General features: G+C 41.2%; 2 protein-coding genes across 13 annotated transcripts in view; one reads left to right on the top strand and one right to left on the bottom strand.

The window, feature by feature from the left end:
• The window catches only part of CAMSAP1 (calmodulin regulated spectrin associated protein 1), a 33,812-nt gene extending 20,840 nt beyond the window's left edge, over positions 1-12,972 (top strand). For all 3 annotated transcript variants that reach the window (XM_084493616.1, XM_084493617.1, XM_084493615.1), the window contains 13 exons: positions 1,917-2,058; positions 2,599-2,738; positions 2,840-2,936; positions 3,377-3,554; positions 4,282-4,376; positions 4,840-4,924; positions 5,291-7,727; positions 9,108-9,244; positions 9,328-9,536; positions 9,623-9,725; positions 10,067-10,182; positions 10,415-10,533; positions 10,798-12,972. In XM_084493616.1, the coding sequence (XP_084349742.1) occupies positions 1,917-2,058; positions 2,599-2,738; positions 2,840-2,936; positions 3,377-3,554; positions 4,282-4,376; positions 4,840-4,924; positions 5,291-7,727; positions 9,108-9,244; positions 9,328-9,536; positions 9,623-9,725; positions 10,067-10,182; positions 10,415-10,533; positions 10,798-11,100 (4,161 nt within the window). In that variant the 3' untranslated portion in view covers positions 11,101-12,972. The remainder of the gene's footprint in view (positions 1-1,916; positions 2,059-2,598; positions 2,739-2,839; positions 2,937-3,376; positions 3,555-4,281; positions 4,377-4,839; positions 4,925-5,290; positions 7,728-9,107; positions 9,245-9,327; positions 9,537-9,622; positions 9,726-10,066; positions 10,183-10,414; positions 10,534-10,797) is intronic.
• Positions 12,973-17,014: 4,042 nt separating this feature from the next.
• Positions 17,015-20,839, bottom strand: part of KCNT1 (potassium sodium-activated channel subfamily T member 1) — a 69,785-nt gene continuing 65,960 nt past the window's right edge. For 9 of the 10 annotated variants that reach the window (XM_084493621.1, XM_084493618.1, XM_084493620.1 and 6 more), the window contains 2 exons: positions 20,671-20,755; positions 17,015-20,571 (listed from right to left, as the gene is read on the bottom strand). In XM_084493621.1, coding sequence (XP_084349747.1) covers positions 20,451-20,571; positions 20,671-20,755 — 206 coding nt within the window. In that variant the 3' untranslated portion in view covers positions 17,015-20,450. The remainder of the gene's footprint in view (positions 20,572-20,670; positions 20,756-20,839) is intronic. The other variant, XR_014684918.1, reaches the window with a different exon arrangement.

Raw genomic sequence — 20,839 nt, 5'->3', positions numbered from 1 at the left:
GTTCAGTAGCACTTGTTTTTGTACTTCAATGCATACAAATGCCATTTATTTAATAAATAAATAAATCTCAAACCTCAGAATATACAGAATAATTTAGAATTGTCATTGTAAAAGACTGAATGGTTCAGAGAATTTAGTAGGGCAAAAAAAATAATTAAATAATTTAAAAAAACACCTTGATATTGTGTGTTTTCACCAAAGCTTAAATAAAGAAGAGGTACTCTACAGATTTTACATTTAATATCTCAGTATTGACTGTGGTTGGTTTAAATTCCATTTAAACCTATTGGAAAGGAAATATGTTTCTACTTTAAATACAGGAGCAACTAACATTTAAAAAAAATTCTGAAGTTTGTCTTTTAATTTGCTTGCTTTGACGAAGTGGATAAATGATGAACCTTTTAAGCTAACCAGATCACCTTAGTGTGCATACTTACTTCACTAGACTTAATGACGGCTTTTCCAGTGCATAATGGATGTTGCTAATGCATTTGATTTGTTTTGTGTTTGAATAACTGCCATCGTGTATCTCACTATTTCTTTTTGTGTAAGCCTGATCTGATGCATGCCATATCGCACTGCATGCTGGAACCAGTGGAATATGCTCGTGTGGTACAGTATGATTCACATTCCATTACATATTTGTGGAGTGCTCTAGGCTGGGGAAAAAGATAATTTGCACCTGGTAAAAGGAGAGCAAAAAGAGCATTAGCATATAGATATAGCTTTTAGAGATACTTGCCAGGGAAACTTAACATAACATGTTTATGGATGTGGAAAGTAAATAAGTGAAACAGGTTCTTACTGCTCTGATTATAAGTGATCTTCATTCTTTGGAATAGATTTTTTTCTCAGCCTGTGCCATCCTCAATTGACGCATATGAGAGTGTGTGTGTGTGTGCAGAGAGCTCCCCCAGGTTGTCTTGGAAAGTGTATAATACCATTGGTAAAAATCAAATTTTGTTTTGATCGTTAAATACACACTCCGTATTGGCTACTGCACTGGCCAAACGTACAGCTATGTAGCATAGTAGATGTTAAGTGTTGTTAATGCCCTACGGTGTAAAAGGAGTGTTATCCAACACTGGAAGTCGTTTCTCTAGGCTATGTAGTACATTGTTCTTTTGCTTGCCACATCATTTTGCTGCTGGGACTTGGATACAGCCTTCTAGTCTAGCACATAGATCCTTCATTAAATATCAACATTAACATTTTTCTTGCAAAAATTGCAAGAAGCAAGCCAAAATTTGCTCCTTAGCTGGTTGGCTTTAGATACTCATCAGGTATGCTCAATGGTGCGTGAGGGGCAGGGGCTAGATGGCAGAAGAACTTGATGTTAATCTAGAGTGAAATCGAGGAGAGTTTTGCCATTGATTTTTAAAAGGCCTTCCTGCAGAGCATTCTTGGAAGAAGCCACTTTTTTTGCTTTGCACGTTAGTATTGCATACTGGCTTGCCAGATATTCTGCATCTCTCCAAGAAAACTTTGCTCTCTGTGGACGTGATGGCAAGTCTGGATGTGGGTAACGTGAGAAATTGCTAGCTCATCTTAATTTCTTTTCCCCAAAGCTTTAAGTGTTTACGTGTAGTTATCTGTGTCTCTTTCTTTGGATCTGCTGCATTCATGCATCTGTGTGGAAGGGTTTTGACAGAAATTGCTTGTAATAAATTAAAACGTGTGTATGAAGCTAAGAATTCAGTAGCATGGATTGCTTCCAGATATGAGGAGAATGTTTAAAGAGGAAGCACCGTATTCTTCTGAATTGGCTTCCATTGAGAGAAGAGTGTAATATAACCTTGTACGCTGTTCTTGACTTAGATAAAGCAAAATGCTGTAACGGATCCACCATAAAGAGTTTACAGTACAAGAATTCCTGTTTTCCTAGGCATCACATGAACACTAGTTTTCTTTTTTAGGTGCGTTACCGAAGAGACCATCTTTCAAGCAGGCAATTACCTTACTTCCCTTTGCTTGAAGACTTGATGAAGGATGGTAGCGATGGTGCTGCTCTTTTAGCTGTGATACACTATTATTGTCCAGAGCAAATGAAACTGGATGGTATGTAATAAAGGTTTCTTAAATAAATATTCTGAAGTCTTTGAAAGTTGAACTGGAAATGCATTATCAGATAAAAAAGCAGCACATCTATTAGGTGGTGATCTGTACCAAATTAGTCAGGTTATATATGAGATCTGCATAAAATCAGTGGATTAAAATACAAACACCTTCTTGATTTCTGATCTAGAATTGAAAGCTAGAATTGAATCTAGATTGAAAATAGGTTCTACTATTTTTTTTATATTTTAGTTTGTTATTATGTTTGTTTTCTGTAGCCTGTTTACCTTTTCTGTGACTGTGATAGAATCATATATGGATTCTAAAATGAATGCAAAATTGGTAATGTGTTGTGTACTTTTCTTCCCCCCATCCTTTTCCTGTCCCTCTGGTACTTAACAGGTAGAGATGTCACTGCTAGCCAATAAATACTGAATGGTATATAAGCACTCTGAAGTTCCTGTACACAGTATTTCTATTAGTGGTGGATGGAGGGTTAATTCACTGGAATAGTGTCAAAATTTTTTTTTCTCACCTTTCTAGATATTTGTTTGAAGGAGGTCACATCAATTGCAGACAGCCTATATAATATTCAACTTTTGAGAGAATTCTCAAATGAGTATCTAAACAAATGCTTTTATCTCACATTGGAGGACATGCTGTATGCTCCTTTGGTTTTAAAGGTAAGAAACATAGCAAAGGATATACTTTTAAATAAAACAAAGGTAAGTCATTAGTATATACATGTATTATTGTGACATGTTCTTTTTTTCTTTTTTTCTAGCCTAATGTCATGGTATTCATTGCGGAACTCTTCTGGTGGTTTGAGAATGTCAAACCAGACTTTGTACAACCAAGAGATATTCAGGAAATAAAAGATGGTAAGTTTTTAATGTTTCATAAATATTAGCATGTTATTTAAAAACATTTACGTTATAGTGAAACTGTTGCACAGAGATGTTTCCTTTATAGTTTTGTTTCTACTTGAGCCTTCTGCAGGCTGGGGGTTCTTTGAAAGCAGTAAGAAGGGAAGCAAGGTTAGTCTAGATCCACTTGTGGTTTGAGTTCTAAATTTTGGAATGAGATAGGCAGAATAGATTTTTTTTTTTTTTTTTCTCTGAATCCATTAATTATTTACTTCATTTCCATTAAGGTCGCTGTAAGATATATATTTTAAATGCAGGTTATTATTTCAGGATTCATTTTAGTTTTGTATTGTAAAGTTTTCAGTACATTTGAGTGAAATCTGAAAAATTCCTTTTCTTTTTTGTTATTTCAATGGTTAGTAGAAGTTGTGTTAATGTTATAAATATATGCACAGTTAAAACAGTGTTGCAGCAGAAGAGCAGTCGTCCACCTGTTCCTATTTCCAATGCAACCAAGCGAAGTTTCATGGCTAGCCCTGCTAGTACAACTCCAGCAGACTTGCATCCCACAGCTCAGACAGGCTCTGAAGCTTGCAGCAGATACTACCTACACCCTGAAGAACCTGACTACCTGTAAGTTTGCTTTCATGTTGTTTAGATTAATCTTCTAATTTATGCTTCCATTTGGGTAACATAGGAATTTTTGCTGCTAAATGTTCCAATTTTGCTACAAATTTTCTGCACATAATTTGAATTTATTCAATTTGTAAAATATTCTCAAGCTCAAAGAAATACCTGGCACTGTTATGTTCAATCTTTAGCAAATTCCAGTAAGCCTCACCACTAAATGTCGCAACTGTTATAGAAGAAATAATTATTTTTGTTTTGAAGAAAATGTGAAATGTGAAAATTGTCCAAGCATCTCATCTTCACTGGCCATATTCTCTAAGTGCTGGTTTAAAAACAAACAAACAAACAAAAAAACCCCGCTGGTCTAATGTACAAGCAGGTCACTCACAAAGCTTTTCAGCTGAAGTAAGTTTGAGGGGAACTAGTAAGTTATTTCAGCCTTTACTTTGTCTCTAAAATGTAGCTTGTATAACAGTACGTTAAAGTCACTATTTAAAAATGTAAGAACACTTTGGTTTCAGGTAATAGTGTACTTTTCTGTTGTTACATGTGAAAACCTTTATTTCTCTTTAGGTAATTTCTTTAACATTAGAGTTAATGACATGATCTTGTGTTTTAGGGGAGGAAAAGGGTTACCTATTACCCGTGTATCTTCCCCTACTGTATTGCTTTCTTCTCTTGTTATAGAAAAAAAATCTTGTACTAACAAGTTGTTGCTTTTCTGAATTAGTGGCAAAGGAGGAAGCCCTGCCTTTAGTCCTTCCCATCCACTGCTCCCTTTGAGACAAAAACAACAAAAATCTTTACAGGGAGAAGACAGCCCTGGTAAGTCTACCTTGAATTTACATTTCAACAGACAATGACCATTCCTGTCAGTATAGTAACGAAGGGAAAAAAATATTTTCCAAATAAAGAGAATAACATTCATTTTTGGTAGTCTTTATACAGAAACAGTTATAATTTGTGTATCGTTTTCTGTGTTGTTTTTTTTTTTTTTTTTTCTGTGTGATTTGAATTTTAGCAAATTAAACGCTTCCACGCTTGGAAACCCAAAAGTTGTATGTGTATAAAAAATCTATATATATTATGGTGTGTGTGTGTATATATGCACACACATTCAGTGTCACTTTTCATTGTGTTAGGCTTTTATTTTCTTTGAATATTCCAGCAAATCTGTTTTCTGCTGCCATCTCTTGGTGGAGCAACGTGTTTGGTTTGCTATAAAAGAAAATGAAACTCCTATTTGAAAGACGGTTTCTAAAACATTAACTGTTTAAAAATATTTCAGGTCATCGACATCGTTCTAATTCTCTGACCCGTGTTGATGGGCAGCCACGAGGTTCAGTTCTTGCATGGCCGGAGAAGAAACCCAGGTAATGGGTGCTTTTAAGTACTACAATGCTGTTTAATGGAAGGATACTCAATACTGTGACAATTTCATTGTAGTAATATGGTATCAATTCCTGGCCTAAGACTTTTTTTTCTTTAAAAAAAAAAAAAAAAAAGGCATTTTCACAGATGCCTGGATTTAGGGTTTGAACTGAAAATACTTTAAACATGATTTTCATTAGGCACTGTTAAAAATTTAAGTATCGGAAGTTGCTTACCATTGCTGGTCACCTTCTTCTGCTGGTTACGTTTCTTAAGTGGAGCAAAAATTTTAGCTGTGTTTATTACAGTCCTTAATTCAACAATTTGTAACTTCTTGTACATAAGCATCATGTTCTTTTCTTTTCTAGGCCTCTGTCTCAGCCAACACCATTTGCTCTTCATCATTCTGCCAGTACTGATGTGGACCCTGGATCTGGTGATAGCATTAGTCTGGCTAGATCAATCAGCAAAGACAGTCTTGCTTCAAATATTGTTAATGTAACTCCCAAAAACCAGCCCCATCCTCCGTCAATGAAAACTAACGGGAAGAGCTTGCTGAACAATGTTGAAATTGAGGATGAAGACGAAGAGCTTATTGCAATAATCAAATCTGAAGAAAGGCCAAACCGTGGTGATCTTGAATTGCAGAATGCGTCAGCCAGGGTACCCAGCATTGTTGCAACAGCATGGTCTCCAAAAATAAATAGTGAGACTTTAGAAAGCAAACCAGACAGTTTTTACTTGGAGCCCTTAATGCCTGCAGTTCTAAAACCAGCAAAGGAAAAGCAGATAATCAATAAAGAGGATGAATGTGGGGAGGGGAAACAAAGGAGTTTTATAACAAAGAGATTAAATGAGGGACACTTGCCTCTGATCCGCAAGAAAACAAGCAGCAGTCATGGTGACCATGATCTCAATAGGACTTTTACTCCAATTTCTAGTTCGGATTTCACTTCAGTTGCGGACTCTGGTACTGCAGACTCAGTAGCACTGCTGGAGGCAGGGTTAGAAGCTTCCAGACCTTTGGCTAGTAGCAGTTTAGATCCTTCTATTCAGGATCAACCTACTGGAGGATTTTTTCTTCACGCTGCTAAATCTGATGATGACATAGCAAGTAAAGTCAACGTAAGTTACGTGAAAAGTCTTAATTCGCATGTTCCAGATACTACATGGACTATGGTGAGACAGGACTCTGATTCAGATCTCTTAGACATAGAAGACACTGAACAGGACTTGGTAGTCATAGATGACCATCCTATAGTCGCTAAATACATAGGTGAGGAAGAATCTGCAAAATTGCAGGAAGATATGAAGGTAAAAGAACATGAAGATAAGGACGATGCAAGTGGACGTTCCAGCCCATGTCTGAGCACAATTTCTCAAGTTAGCAGTGTGTCAATGGCTAGTGGGAGTGTCCGAATGACCAATTTCGCAGAACGAAAGCTTCAGAGGCTTAATAGCTATGAAACAAAGTCCAGCACAAGTAGTTCGCAAAAGACCACGCCGGACGGGTCAGAAAGCTGTCCAGCACCGCTGACCACGTGGAAACAGAAGCGAGAACAAAGCCCCAGCAGGCAAAATAAAGATAATGTTAATCTTTTAGCTTCCGAATTGGTGCAGCTTCATATGCAGTTGGAAGAGAAACGAAGAGCAATAGAAGCTCAGAAGAAGAAGATGGAAGCCTTATCAGCCAGGCAGCGACTAAAATTGGGCAAGGCAGCTTTCTTGCATGTTGTTAAGAAAGGGAAATCTCCTGATGTTCCGCAACCACTTAAACCAGAACATTTTCCAAAAGAATATCCTCGGCACAATGGTGAAGATTTGGATGAAGTCTCTTTGAGTTCCAAGTCTGAGGAGTTTTTTGTGAAGGAGGAGGAGAGGGAAGAAATGCTGAACGATGCTCAAGAAGTGGCAAAAGTAAAAATGCAAGAAAGCTTAGCTTTTGTTGAGCAACATAAACCTAAAGACTCTGCTGCTATCCATGAATTGGAAAAAAGTAAAATTATTTCTGCTGCCCTCCTAGAAGACAGTGTTACAGAAGTAGATATTAATGAATGTGATCTTTCTATTGAAAAACTAAATGAAACAATCAGCACACTCCAGCAGGCTATATTAAAGATCTCTCAGCAACAGGAACTACTTATGAAATCTCCAACAGTGCCATCGCCAGGAACCAGAAGTAATACTCAGGACCAAAAGGTAAAACCATCGATTCATTTTGTTGAGCCCCTCTCACCAACTGGAATGAACAATCTTCGTAAACCACCTCGATTTGGTCAAGGAAGGAATCCTCGATCGGGAAGACCATCTGATTTGAAAGTCCCTAAAGACAGACAACAAAACTCAGCACGTGTTAAAACTCCAACACAAAGCCTAGAAACATTACCACATTTAAGACCGTTCTCATCCAATAGCTTGTCAAAGACACCAACAGAAATAAGCTTGGAAAATAGTCCTGATCAGGGAAGCATTTCTCAAGAAAAGTGTTTCTTTGATACCTATAGACTTCACGATGAGAGTAATCAACGGGCACTTGTTCTCTCCACCTCCAAAGATGAAAATATCATTTCGGAAATGAGCAAGGAGGTGAATAACAGCTTCAAAGAAACAGGGTTGAATTCTTCTGATGGCTCAGGAAAAGAAAACGTCCCAGTGGATGAGCCACTGAGAAGCAAGGCTAATCTCATTGAAGTAGATTTGTCTGACTTAAAAGCTCCAGATGAAGGAGAACTCGAGAACCAGGATAGCTCTACAGATATAATTAGTGAAGGTGATCAGAAGGCTGGTGTGGGATTTTTCTTCAAGGTAAATATGTTACCTTTGTATGTTTTGTTATTTGTACGTGTTTGTCCAGCATTAGAATTTTTTCCCACTTCATTCTTGCATCTTCTGAATGTTTTGGTTGCAACACTATTACTTTAAAAAAGTGCATTTGAAAAGAGTTGCTTGCAGAGGAAAAAAAAATTGACAATCTATGAAATCAGTCTCCTGAAATTGAGAGCAATCTCCTGTTAACCTCACTAGGAACTGGGACTAACCTTGCTTTTCTTCTTTCCCTTAATTTTTTTCTATGTGAGTAACAGACAAACGTACATAGACAAACATGCAAATATTTTATTAATACTTAGCACAAAAAAAATCACTGAATGTAATGAGAAGAATTTACCGTTTTGAAATCCGAGCATTCTGTGAACCTGCAGCAACTGAAAGAAAACCTGCCCACGTTCTTTCAGAAATTTTTAAAACTTATCTGGAAGCTGAACATCTGAATTGGGGTTTTTGTTCATTTGCAACTGAGCTTCTCTGGTTTTTGAGTGGGCTAGCAGCCTAAAAAGTCAAGGGCTTTAATGGGGAACTTAGTTGGGTGACTGTAGGTAAAAGCAACAAATCAGATGCTCAAAGGCAATGTTGGAAGAAATTGTCATCTTTCGTGCAGTTCTTGTTTTTGTCTTGTGATGGTGGAGTGTAGATGTCATGATAAAAATGTGTTAAATTTAAGTAATTTATCTCATTTCACACCCAACTCTGGCTTGGGAAAAGGCTTGTTCAGCTTTTGTTTTTAGAGTCTGGTGGTATTCCGTATAATATTGGGTTGGATGTTTTTTAAATATCACTGCTGTTCTAGTCCAGCACCAGTATCAAAACATTTAGTGTCTTTATTTGTGCTTAGCAGTGATTACTATAAATATCTATGATGTGCTGACATGACGGGACTTTCTTTTTTTGAATTTCTGATTCAAAAAAGTTCAGGTTGGCAGCGTCAACCTCGATAAATTTGGCTTCTAATCTTGTGTAGTGTGATTCATATTGAATGACTTAAAGGTTGTCATTTATGCTGGGGTTATTTATACTCTATCCTAGGCAACTTTGTAGTTCCGTAATACTTTGCAGTTTAATGAGGTTTTCTGCTGGGTAAGCGTAATTAAAACAAGTCAGAGTAAGATGCGACCATATTTTCTTCTCATGGAGTTAAAGGAAAGCTTCACGTCAAAGTTCTCCTAAGCACTAAAAAATTCAAGGTTGTTTTTCTGACTTACGCTTGTCAATCCTAAAACTAAGGATTTCCAAAAGCATTAGCTTATGTTTTCCTAAAAATCTTTCTGGAATCCTCAGCAATTCTGTGATGTCCAGTTCAATGTATTTTCTTGTATTCTTTAAAGCTTTCTATCCTTATGAATCTTGCAGGACGAACAGAAAGCAGAAGATGAGTTGGCAAAAAAACGTGCAGCGTTCCTTTTAAAACAGCAGCGCAAAGCTGAGGAGGCTCGGATTCGGAAACAGCAGCTGGAAGCTGAAGTTGAGCAAAAAAGAGATGAAGCTCGGTAATAATGTGGGAAGGGATACTTTTTCTCCTCTTTAAGATGAGGAAAATTTTTATATGTTAAACGTTGTGTTTGTTTTTCAGTCGCAAAGCTGAAGAGGACCGAATACGCAAAGAAGAAGAGAAGGCTCGTAGAGAACTGATCAAGCAAGAATATCTAAGGAAAAAACAGCAACAAATCTTGGAGGAGCAGGGACTTGGAAAGCCCAAATCAAAGCCCAAGAAACCCAGGCCAAAGTCGGTCCATCGTGAGGAATCTTACAGTGATTCAGGGACAAAGTGCTCTTCTACCCGTAAGAATTTTGAGTTGTTTGTTCTCAATGAGTCTGCAAATCTGCTTTAACAGAATGTGTTTCACATTTTATCTTTTGTTTTGCAGCTGATAATTTAAGTAGTGCTCAGTCTGGTTCCAGTCTGTCTTTGGCCTCAGCAGCAACAACCGAACCTGAAAGCGTACATTCTGGTGGCACGCCATCCCAGAGGTAAAGATATTTGAAAATAAATGAAGGTTAAGCCTCTGTTATTAAATAGTGTTGGGATTCACTGTTGTTTACTTCAGTTTGCCATCACAGAGGCACAACAATAATTAGGTGAATTCATGTTCTATTTCATGTGGCTGCCAAGTTTGATGGTCTGTTTCGAACTTGACGTTTTGTTTTGCTTTTTCCTAAACGAATAATAAAATTTTGCCTCTATAATCTGACAGGGACAGTCTGACAATTCTGAGGAGGAAGAGGGACAATAATCTGTTCATTCAGGGCAGATTTGACAGGGGGTTGGCACTTGGCGTATCATAATTATTTTCCCTGTTACTCCCCAACAGAGTTGAATCGATGGAGTCCTTACCAATACTGAGCAGAAATCCTAGCAGAAACACAGAAAGAGACTGGGAGAACGCTTCAACGGCATCTTCCATTGCTTCAGTGGCAGAATACACAGGTGACTATTTGAGTGTTGGTTACAAATAGCAGGCCATAAAAAGTTCTGATATGTTTGGTGTGATTTGTAACTTCTGGGAAGTTGTCAAGCCTAATTTGTTCTGTTTAATATCTAAAAGTAAGTTATTGGAGAAAAACCAATACCTTTTACCTTTTATATACCTCTGATGAAAGAAAATCTTAACGTTCATAAGCGTTGGGCAAATGAAGGTTACTGATCTATCTTCCTTTAGGTCCAAAGTTATTTAAGGAACCCAGCAGCAAATCAAACAAACCGATTATTCACAATGCTATATCTCATTGCTGTCTTGCTGGAAAAGTGAACGAGCCACATAAGAATTCAATATTAGAGGTAAGCAATAAAATATAAAATCATCAATGCACTCACAGTAATTTTGTCTGCAGTACTCCCTTCGTAATCCTACTGATGCACTGCAGTGAATACCATTTCCCAAAATGTACCTGTGAAATGAGGAATGTTGTCAGTAACTGTCTGGTGTTTCAAAACAAGTTTAACACTTATTTATCTGTATGTGAAAGTTGAAAGCAGGGCATAAGGTGAGATTTTTCACTGAACAATCTTGTGTGTATGTTTGCTTATTTATTTTTAATGCAGGAACTTGAAAAATGCGATGCCAACCACTACATCATTTTGTTCCGTGATGCTGGCTGCCAGTTCAGAGCACTTTATTGCTACTATCCTGACACTGAAGAAATCTACAAGCTGACTGGAACAGGGCCAAAGAGCATCACCAAGAAAATGATTGACAAACTTTATAAGTACAGTTCAGATAGAAAACAGTTTAATGTAATTCCAGCCAAAACCATGTCTGTCAGTGTGGATGCTCTTACTATTCATAACCACTTGTGGCAAGCCAAGCGACCTGCAGTGCCAAAGAAGACTCAGACTCGCAAATGACACTGAGCTCTTGGGGAGAAGATTGCTGAGTGGATTTGCAGCAAATGAAGACATTTCCCTACAGTTTGGTATGAAATGTGCAGAACCATAAACATTTTTTAAGAAGCTTCTAAACAGAAACCATGGATGCAAGTTATTAAGAATGAAGGAACATTGTCGGTGTTTTTTACAAATGATAAATCTGCTGTTACACCCAATGCTAACTACTGTGGCTTTCAACTGATGAGGGACTGTGCATGTAGCAAGATCTTTAACAAGTGGATTTCCTTTTACTTGAAGCTTTTCATCGGTACAAATTGGGAATTTAGTTCTGTTTCCTCTCCGCCTCATTCCCTCCTCCTTCCTGTCATTCTTAAAGTTGGCAAGCTCTGAACTTCAGTAGAAGATTGAACAGATCTTGGGTGAAGTGTTTTGGGTTTGGTTTGGTTTTTTAAACAGTCTTTAGGGAAATCTTCCTTTCAGACCCTTTTGAGGAACTGTTTAATACATCAAATTGTTGTACTGTATCTACTGCCAACGTAAGTCCAGCTCTCAGATTTCTGAAAAATGCCCCAACTTGTGCTGCTCAGAACAGTTTTACTTGCAGTATCTGTTTAGGATAAGCATTGCAAGGATTGCAAAAGCCAGTCTTTTTTTAAAAATAAAAAAAAAAAAAAATAATTGTTCGCAAATTTAAAGATTTCTGGAATACAATCATGAAGAGGCATACAGGTGCTACTGGCTGGAACATGCCTGACTGAAACTTGAGGCAAGCTGAATGGAGCAGAGTTGTTATCGATTTCAGTTTCAGGTAGTGTCCTAAAGATTTGTTTGCTTTAATAAAAATGGATCCTGGTAGGTATAGAACATTTCCACTCTGAGCACGCTAATCCTGTACGATGGTGCACTTAATGATCACAAATTTTAATGTTTTTATTACATCATGAAATGTAATTCTACTTTCTTTGTCCTGTCTTTCTTCTGAATGAGCAGCATGCTCTAAAATGAAGAGTGTGTATGTTTTTTATTTTGGGTGATATATTAATATATTATTGATTTGTTTTTCTCATTTAAAAGCAATTTTTAAACAGAGACATTTGCATTTGTTTCAAAAGCCCAAATAAGTCGAATGGCTTGGATTTCTTTTCATGTTGAAATATTAAATCTTGAGTTATGACCTTAAACATCTTTGTGTTTCAGCAGATTAAATTTTTGTCTGTGGTAACAGGGTATACTTGCAGTTCAGTTCCATTTAAAAAAGAAAACAATCTCATTTCCATTTTTTGCCCGGGCTGGACTTCTGAGTAGCTTTCTGTAGCTATTGCATAACTTAATCTGCTAACGTGCGACTGCTCCATCCGGTTGGACACTGCTACCTGAGGGTCATGGAGGTTCGTAACCTTGGTTTGCACATGTTTACTTTTATTTGAAGTGTTACTTGAAAATACCTGCTCGGTGCAGAAGGCACTACACCAATCCTAGAGATGAACTGAGCTCTAAAATACAATACAGTGTAATTATTGAACCTAGAGAGTAATGGAAGTTGCAACGAGTTATGTACATAAGGAGAAAATAGGGTACGTAATAAAGTGCTAACTAACTAGGTAGAGCAAAGTGAAGGTCTTCCATTGCGGTCTCTCCATTTTTTCCCCTCCCAGTACTTCTTGACTAGGCTGCTGCAACTTTGTAAATTATGTTAGATAGTTTGCTGCTTGTAAATAATTAAAGGCTTTATGGTTTCTAAAGTGCTAAGTATTAAACACCATCGTGTGTGTAACTTTTGTTACCATGCTTTTCATGCTTGTGCTTTATTTCTCACTGTTTGATATTATATACCATATTTATTTTATGAAAGCACTGAAATTTAATAAAATTCATTAACTGATTTCCTTTTTATTTCATGTGTACCTTTTGTTGTTGTGACACTTCATCCCGTCAAAGAACTAACATGCTTTAAAGATGTGCTATTCTGTGTTTAGTTACGCTCTTACAAAGCTTCACCTGCAAGTAGCTCCAATAACTTGCCCTAAACAAGAGCTTCGTTCTCCTGACCTTGATTGAAATGTGCAAGAATTTGACCAAGAGGCTTTCAGAAATAATTTTCTGTAACTGACTTTTTTTCATTGAAAAATAGTTCTTGTAGTTTTTAGAAAAAAAATTGTAACATGATTTTTTTAGTCTTCTGTATTTCATGCAGACTGAAATCTTGCTGCCCATAGAAAGAGGACTAAAAAAGGTTATGGCACCTTCAGTGTCCTGGGTCTTGTGCTAGGTCATGTCCTTACTCCCCCTGCTGCAATGTGGTTCCGTTTACTGCTGGGAGCAACAGGAGGCAACATCTGCTTGGAGAGGAGAGGAGCTGGGAGCCCTTCATCTGTAGGCAGCATCGAGTTCCGAGGATCACAGGGGAAGGAGAGAAGAGATTAAATGGTCTGACACATACGTAGTCTGCAGAGCACAGTTACCAAAAAGTGTTAATCCTTAGTAGCTTGGTAAGGAACGTGGTGCATTAATTCAGTCCAAGAGGCAGGCAGCTTGTTCGTGAAGGATATAACCTTGACTTGGTGGGGGTGTGAGCAGAGCTTTGTGTAGGCAAACAGGCCGAGCTTTGTAGAAGGGAGAATAATTCATAGACTTCAAAATGTTTTGCACAATCTGTTGCTATGAATGTCAAATGTGCTCAGTGTCAGGCTGAGATAAAATGTGAGTGCAGGACCATGACTATCTTTGTTAGTGTTTTTAATGTTAACTTTCCCAAATTCTGGATATATCGTGTTTCTCATTGTTTCTAGTGAAATCACTTTAAATGACTGAGCTCCTTCCCAAGAGTTTTGTCAGGAGGGGAGGATGGGAGCTGGGATTCAGCTGCGGTACCAACTTGTGCCTCCTGACAGGAGAAAGGAAATAAATTTCACCAGCTTTCTGAAAACAAGTGTTTTGTTTCCCTGAACCTTCAGAGACTTCTGTAGCGCTCCCTGGAAGGGGGCTGCAGCTCGCTGGCTGCGTTGCCTCTCAGCTCAGCACAGAGAGCAGTAACAACGTGAATCTGCCTTTTGACGTCTCAGTTTCTTACTTGTTTTTTAATAATAAATACAAGAATGTACATCTTTAAAGTGCTTTTAAGTGCAACTTCTTTTTTTCAAACTTTCATACTTCAGTGTATTGTGTATTTATTTACGGGTGCTGTTCTGCTTTTGTGGTTGATGTGTCTGTGTCTCATCTTCATCATGCTCCCTCCTTCAACCAAGAATAATCCAAGCTTTGAAAATAGTTACTCATCTTGAAAGCCTTCATACAGTTCAACACTGGTCTTGTAGGAAGGTTGAGTGCACAGAAAAATAAACCTGCCTTTCTTCCCTGTTACCCTGGGAAGGTAGGAGTACCCGAACTGCTCCTCCCTTGGGAGTTGTCACTGCGACCGATGCTTCGGGGATAGAGGAAGGGCAGAGAAATGTGAATGAGTTCTCAGGACCTGAATTTCTGAATTTCTTCAAGTCTGACACAAGAGGCAGTACAAAACCTCCAACAATCCCCTACCAGCACCACTTAAACACGGCACACGAGATATGGTGCCTTCCCTTGGACCCTGCTCTCTTTGGGGTTGGGTATCCAGCGTCCTTCCTGACAGCAGGATGACAGCCAGGCTTTTACTTCTTCACTCTTAAATTAGAATAGCCAATCTCTTGTTATGCTTACATATGAAGCTGCTATTCATGCTACGCTTTCCTAATTAAGCAGCTCTGTTATTTAGAGTTTTACATTCATTTTTAGCAGTTCAGTGAGATGCAGGTGGTTGGGGTCTCCTGGTGTGATTAAAGGCGGTGATGGTGGGGAGAAGCTGCCAGGTACTAAATGGCACTAAATATCTGCAGGGGATGTAGTGGGCGAGGTGGCAGGCAGCAGCTGAACTCCAGGAGCTGAGACGAAGCTGCTGTTCTGGGGAACTCAAAGGGCACCACCCAACAGCGAGGTGCAAAGAGGGTTTTGGGGACTGGTTTCGTACCCATTTTACTGCGGTGTTACACGTGCAGGACTGAGAAATCTGGGAGGTGTTTTGTGGGGGAGGTGTTGTGTGTGTGCGTCTAAAAACTTTTATATAACGCTCTTCAGGACGCTTTGAAATAATTTGAGATGTTCCTGTGGTTGATGAGTATGTTTTTTAGATGTCTAAAAATGCATCTTCAGTACGTTAAAGCCAAAAGAACCGAATCCTTGTTCTCGCCTCCATCCATCAGATGTTCTTTTGTTGAATCACATATATAGTTATTTATATATTTATGAAGAATGAGCATTAAAAATGGGAGAAAAGAGTTGAATTCATCTCACCTTTAGTTTTTCCTTGTGTTACACATTTGTTACAAGACCCAAATTTTCTATGGATGGCGATTCTGACCCTGGCTTCAGTTTTAACACGTTCTTGCAGCACCCAGGAGCGCGGATGTGCCAGATCCTGCGAGGTTCTCCCCAGGCAGCCGTCAGCGCTCACAACATGGAGGTAATTTAATCCCAATTTAATCCGCCTCTGTCGTGGCCTTCAGAAACTCCGGGATGAAAGCAGTGAGCCTCGACTTGCTGTCTGACAGAAGCGCATGACATCCAGGCTTTAGCTCAGGCAAACTCTCAGGGCAAATACACCAGAAGTGCAGTGAGAACAGGACTTGTTTTTTGTGAGTTGCCAGAGGAACGTACATGTAATAAAACGTGAGTACCTTGCACGTGCTGCAGCTGAAAGTTTGCTGTTTTCTTTAGATCACCACTCAGAGACCATCCCTTGCTTGTTCTAAAATAAATCAACTTTCAAATTACGTCTTGGTGCTGAAATACCGGCTTATACGGTAACGTCTAATAAAGTCTCTGAACTTGTTCAGAAATATCATTTATTATAATGGGGGAACAAAACCTCTGGGGAAAGCTTCTTAACCTGATGTATGCAGCAGGGATGATTAAAGATTCAAAATATTGCATTTGTTAAATTCAAATGAGCCCCTTGAAAGAATGGTTTGAAGCTTAGAAAAACCCCAGAATTACCACAGCATTACACGAAAATCTTACTGAAGAAAGAACTTATTTCCTTTGGATGTGTGTCTTTCAGGGAATAACGCTATTAAAACTGAATTTACACTAAAGTGAAAAATCTTTCATGGTTTTAGTTTGCTTTTTGCTTCTCGATAACATACCATTATTTTTTCTTTCTGATGTCTATTTTAGCACTCTAGATCTTTCTTGTCTGAAAGTTTTCAGTGTCAAACTAGTTTTTCTCAACTATGGCAAAGTTTTAAAATTAATGTTGGTTAACTTGGCAGTATTGTTTCCTCCTCTTCTCCTCCTGTGCCTGTTGCTGTGGGACGTGAAGCGAGACGAGGAATTGCTGAGACGAGAGCTCCGGGCAGGCTGAGGAGCGCGGTGCTCAGGAGAGCTCCCACCCCCTGCTGGAAAGGGCAGAAGCAATGAAGTTTGAAGCTTCTGCATGATCTGGAGTCCTTCAAAATGCAGCTCTGCCTGCCTGCTGTTGCTTCCCAGCTGGGACAACGGGGGAGCAAAGCGGGCACCACCTGGACGCCACCCCCATGGGATTGCTCACTGGGTTTCCAGAGCAGCCTGGGCTGCTTTGGTGCTGGTGGAAACAACTCCAGGCACCGGCTCCTCTGCTGGTTGTAACCATCGCAGTGCAGCTGTACTGGAAGCCAATGTCACCAATTAAGATGTAATTTTAACAGGGAGCTGCAGTCCTGCTCTCCTCCTTGGTGAGGAAGAGCTTACAACAGTGATTTGATGGTGTCGCCGAATTTCTCCTTCATATGTGTTTGTTAATCCTCAAATTATCTTCCATATTGTGTCCTTCTCTACAGCGGTAAATAAATATATTGTAATTTTTGCAGTATTTTTCTAGAATGTCTTACAAAAATAAATCCAAAGCCACCAGCCAGGACAGCAGTTTCCATTGTTGCTGCATGCAGCTCTTTTATTTCAATTTGTCTTTACAGAAATGTGAAGCATCTTCACAATAATTGTACAAAAACATCTCCAGTTGGCTGTCTACAGTGCATCCCAGAAGAACATGTCACAAAATTAGGTCTCAGAGAGGGAAAGAGGTGATTTTTATCTGCCATGGCTGATAAAAACCCATGCACGAGCTGACCTTGAGAGATGACAGGTCCCTCACTCGGGAAATGAAAACGTGTTTAGATAGGCTGAAGTAAAAAAGGGGGGTTAACGGGAGATAAATATATCCTAACAGTTGTTTGAATACTTGGTTTTGCTTTAATGCATGATATATGGATTTAGTCCATATTTGGAGGATGAAGCTGTTAGTGGACGTGTAACATGCAACGGGGTCATTTGCCAGTAAACCCAAAATATCGCACCCACCCGGCTCCTGCCTAGTCCTGTCTCCCCAGGGCCTTTTTGTGTCTGCATCAAAGCACAAATATTTCCTTCAGAAAGTTTCATTTTTCTAAGTTTTTTCCCTAGCACTGGGAGCAATAACAGGGCATTTCCTCTCCCACAGAAGCTGCAGCAGGGACGAGCTGCCTTGGGGGTGCCTGCAGCTCTCGTGGGACCCCAGGTGGCCCCAGGATTTAGGATTGCTTTCTGACACCCCAGGTGGGGTAAAGCCCCACATCTGCAGCCAACCACAGCGTGTGCTCTGCGTTTGGTTATCATTTCCAGCTGGTCTTTCTCCAAAGCTGTGCCACCTGTGACAACCTGCAGGGACTGGGCTGAGCTGTTCCCAGGCTGATCCCTCGGAACATCATCAATAGTTAACCCATTTTTTCACGAGGTAAACTGGAAAAAAATGAGAATATCCTCCTGATTTAGACATATATATATATAATGTATATATATATATCTGTATTGTGGTGAGTTATGGCTTAGCCACTGGGTTTAAGCAAAACTGGCATGCCATCACACCATGCACCCTACCTCCTTAGTGCTTCTTGTGCAGCACCAGAGCACACAAACCCCACTGAAGGGTGGGAATTCATCAGTGCTTGCCCCTCTACGACAGCCCTTTTATAAGCAGAAACAACTCGTTTTGATGCATCAGTGTTTCCAGGACCGTTACAAAAATAAATATTCTTGTTTTTACATTAGTATTGTAACCGAGTCTAAAGAATTAGAAAAAAATTAAACATTTGTTCTCAGACTTGCATCGACCACAGGTAAGTATCTACAGGATTTTTTTTTTTTAAACATCCCATTAGAATGTCAGCTATAAATTTACACCATAGAAATAATGTATGCAAAATGAGTAGGATTTATACACGCAGCTTTTTCTCATTAAATACACGTATTTATACATTAAACAGAAGCATCATCGGCGGCGCACAGGCACAGCGAGGGCGGCTGTCTCGGCACGCTCACGAAGCCCCTGCAGCCTCCCCCGCCGTGCTAGGAGGGTTTAAGGAGGGTTGATGTGGCTGAGCCTGGGGCCATGGGGCTGTGGGTGCCCCACGCAGCTCTGCTGAGCTGACCGGGGACGTTTGGCCCTGCACACACCGCAGTGGGGCCGGGACGGGCCCTTTGAGGGGGCCAGCACGTGGAGCATCACATCGCCCATGCCGTGTTTTGGTTCTGGAGCTCTGCTTTGCGCCGCTGTCCCCATGGCTAAGCAGGGCTGGAAACTCTCCGGGCTCTTCCCCAGGCTCACCCAACCACACTAGCACGTGGAGTGGTGGTAGCAGAGCATCGCGAGGCTCGCGTGGTGCAGCCCCCTCGTGCTGCTGTCCCCCCAGCTGCTCTCCCCCTTCAGCCTGCCAAAACTTTTCAGATTTTTTTGGCATGACAAGGTACAAATGCAAATAAATAAAACGTGTCTGCCGGAGCCAACAAGATCAAAAATAGTTAAAAACAAATGAACAAACAAAAAAATGTAAAAAGCATCAGAAATGGTTCTGTCTGTGCCCACGTCTAAGCGCAGGGGAAGGGGCAGGACTGCCTGGCTGCAGGTCGTGCAGGGTCTCCTGGTCAGCAAACCAGCAAAAAATTAGGATTACAAAAAGACCAAGCCCAGAGCCCGTCCAACCATCAGCCTGCAGAAGCTGTACAGACTACCAGCTGGCCTTTTTTTCCTCCCAAAGGCCTCCAAGAGCTTCCATGGGACTGGACTTTTCCTCCTGCTTCAGGTACCACAAAGGTCTGTCCTGTCTCAACCCACTTGGTGAGGTGCCGCAGTTTTTAAACAGGTTTTTGTAAACAACTTTGATTGTGTGTCATGGAGAAGGACTGGCAGATGGTAACAGAAAAATCCCACCTGCCTGGCAGCGTCTGGGGTGCTGCCGGGATGGCACGGCCACATTGTGCTTTACAGGCTTCTCAGCCAAAAAAAATAAAATAAAACAAAATAAAAATCACATTTAAGTTTTAACATATGAATGTAGAAGTATATAAAGTTACCAACTCGGTTATTTACTTGGCAGTCAAAGAAAAACTTTACACGTCAACATTGTAAAGTGTGCAAAAATAGATGGAAAATACATCTCCTGTTCTGCTGCAGAGGTCTGTGCTGCTCAGCCAGGGCGGGCGGTGAGGCCGGGCTGTGCGTCCACGCACCGCCACCACGGGCAGGAGCCGCTGGCACACGGGGTCTGGGCTGGGTCCAAACAGCACTGCGAGGAGCTGGGAAGGGGGCGAGGGGAAGGGGCAGCATGGGGACACGTCCCTGCCCTCGGTGCCTTTGGTGCTGAGCCCCAGGAGCGGTGGCCGATGCCAGCGCCGCGTCCCTGTGCGCCCTGCCCAGAGCCACCACGACACCCGGCGTGGCAGCTGCTGGAGCCAGGGTTTGGCTACGCCTGGGCACATGCGACAAGGCCCGTGGCAGACGTCTGGCATGGCTTTGGGTCTGTTTTTGTCTTTTTGGTGTGGTTTGATTTCTGGAGGTGCCGCCAGGGCGCTGCAGGGGGCTGCACCGTCCTGCCCCGTCCTCCCCAGTGCCTCCGCGCAGCTCCCGGCAGCACCCAGCAAGCTGACGGGGAAAACTGGGGTGAAAGAGCCACATTTTGGGTATCCCTCGGGGATGTCAGGCAAAAGAGGAGCAGGATGAGCACAGCAGCGTGGCTTCTCTTGTATCAGCGGTGCCCCAGAAATTGCAAACGACCTGCATCCTCCTGCTGAGCAGCCTCAGTTGTAGTTTCGGACACATCCCGCCAGCACCAGCGAAGACGTTCTCACTAGTTGCGGTATTCATAGAAAATGTTAAAAACACCCACGTGGGTGACTGCCGGCTGTCTGTCTGTCCCGTCCCTCCAGGGCATTTCACAGCCAGGCTGGGCATCGCCTGGCCCCAGCACGGGGCAGCAGCCTTCCTTCCTTCCTTCCTTCTTTCCTTCCCTTCTCTTCCTTTCCCTTCGCCCCCGGCCCCGGGGGTGTGCTCAGAGCTGGGTCTCGTCCCGCGTCTCGGGGTTGCAGGGGCCCAGCTTGTTGCTGCAGCTGCTCTTGCGGCTGTGCCCATCGTTGGCCACGTGCGCCAGCGGGTCCGAGCGGATCAGGTACCTGCGGGGCAGAAACCGGGCACGCTGCAGGGCTGCACCCCAGCCCCGCGCATGGAGACCCCAGTTTGGGGTTGGACTGGGGTCGGTGGGGGGTACCTACACGATGTCGTTGAGCTCCAGCCGCGTGTCCGGGGGCGGATTGATCAGGACGTAGGACAAGGTGTTCTGGTGGTCGTTCATCTCGTCTGCCAGGAGAGGGAAGGGGATGGTGAGGGTGAGCGGGGCCGGCACCGTGCCCTGGTGGATGTGCCAACGGGCACCCCGATGGA

Source organism: Aythya ferina, assembly GCF_964211825.1.
Source record: "Aythya ferina genome assembly, chromosome: 20".
Lineage (NCBI taxonomy): Eukaryota > Metazoa > Chordata > Aves > Anseriformes > Anatidae > Aythya > Aythya ferina.
The sequence above is the reverse complement of the archived record's forward strand: the minus strand, read 5'-3'. Positions and strand labels throughout refer to the sequence as shown.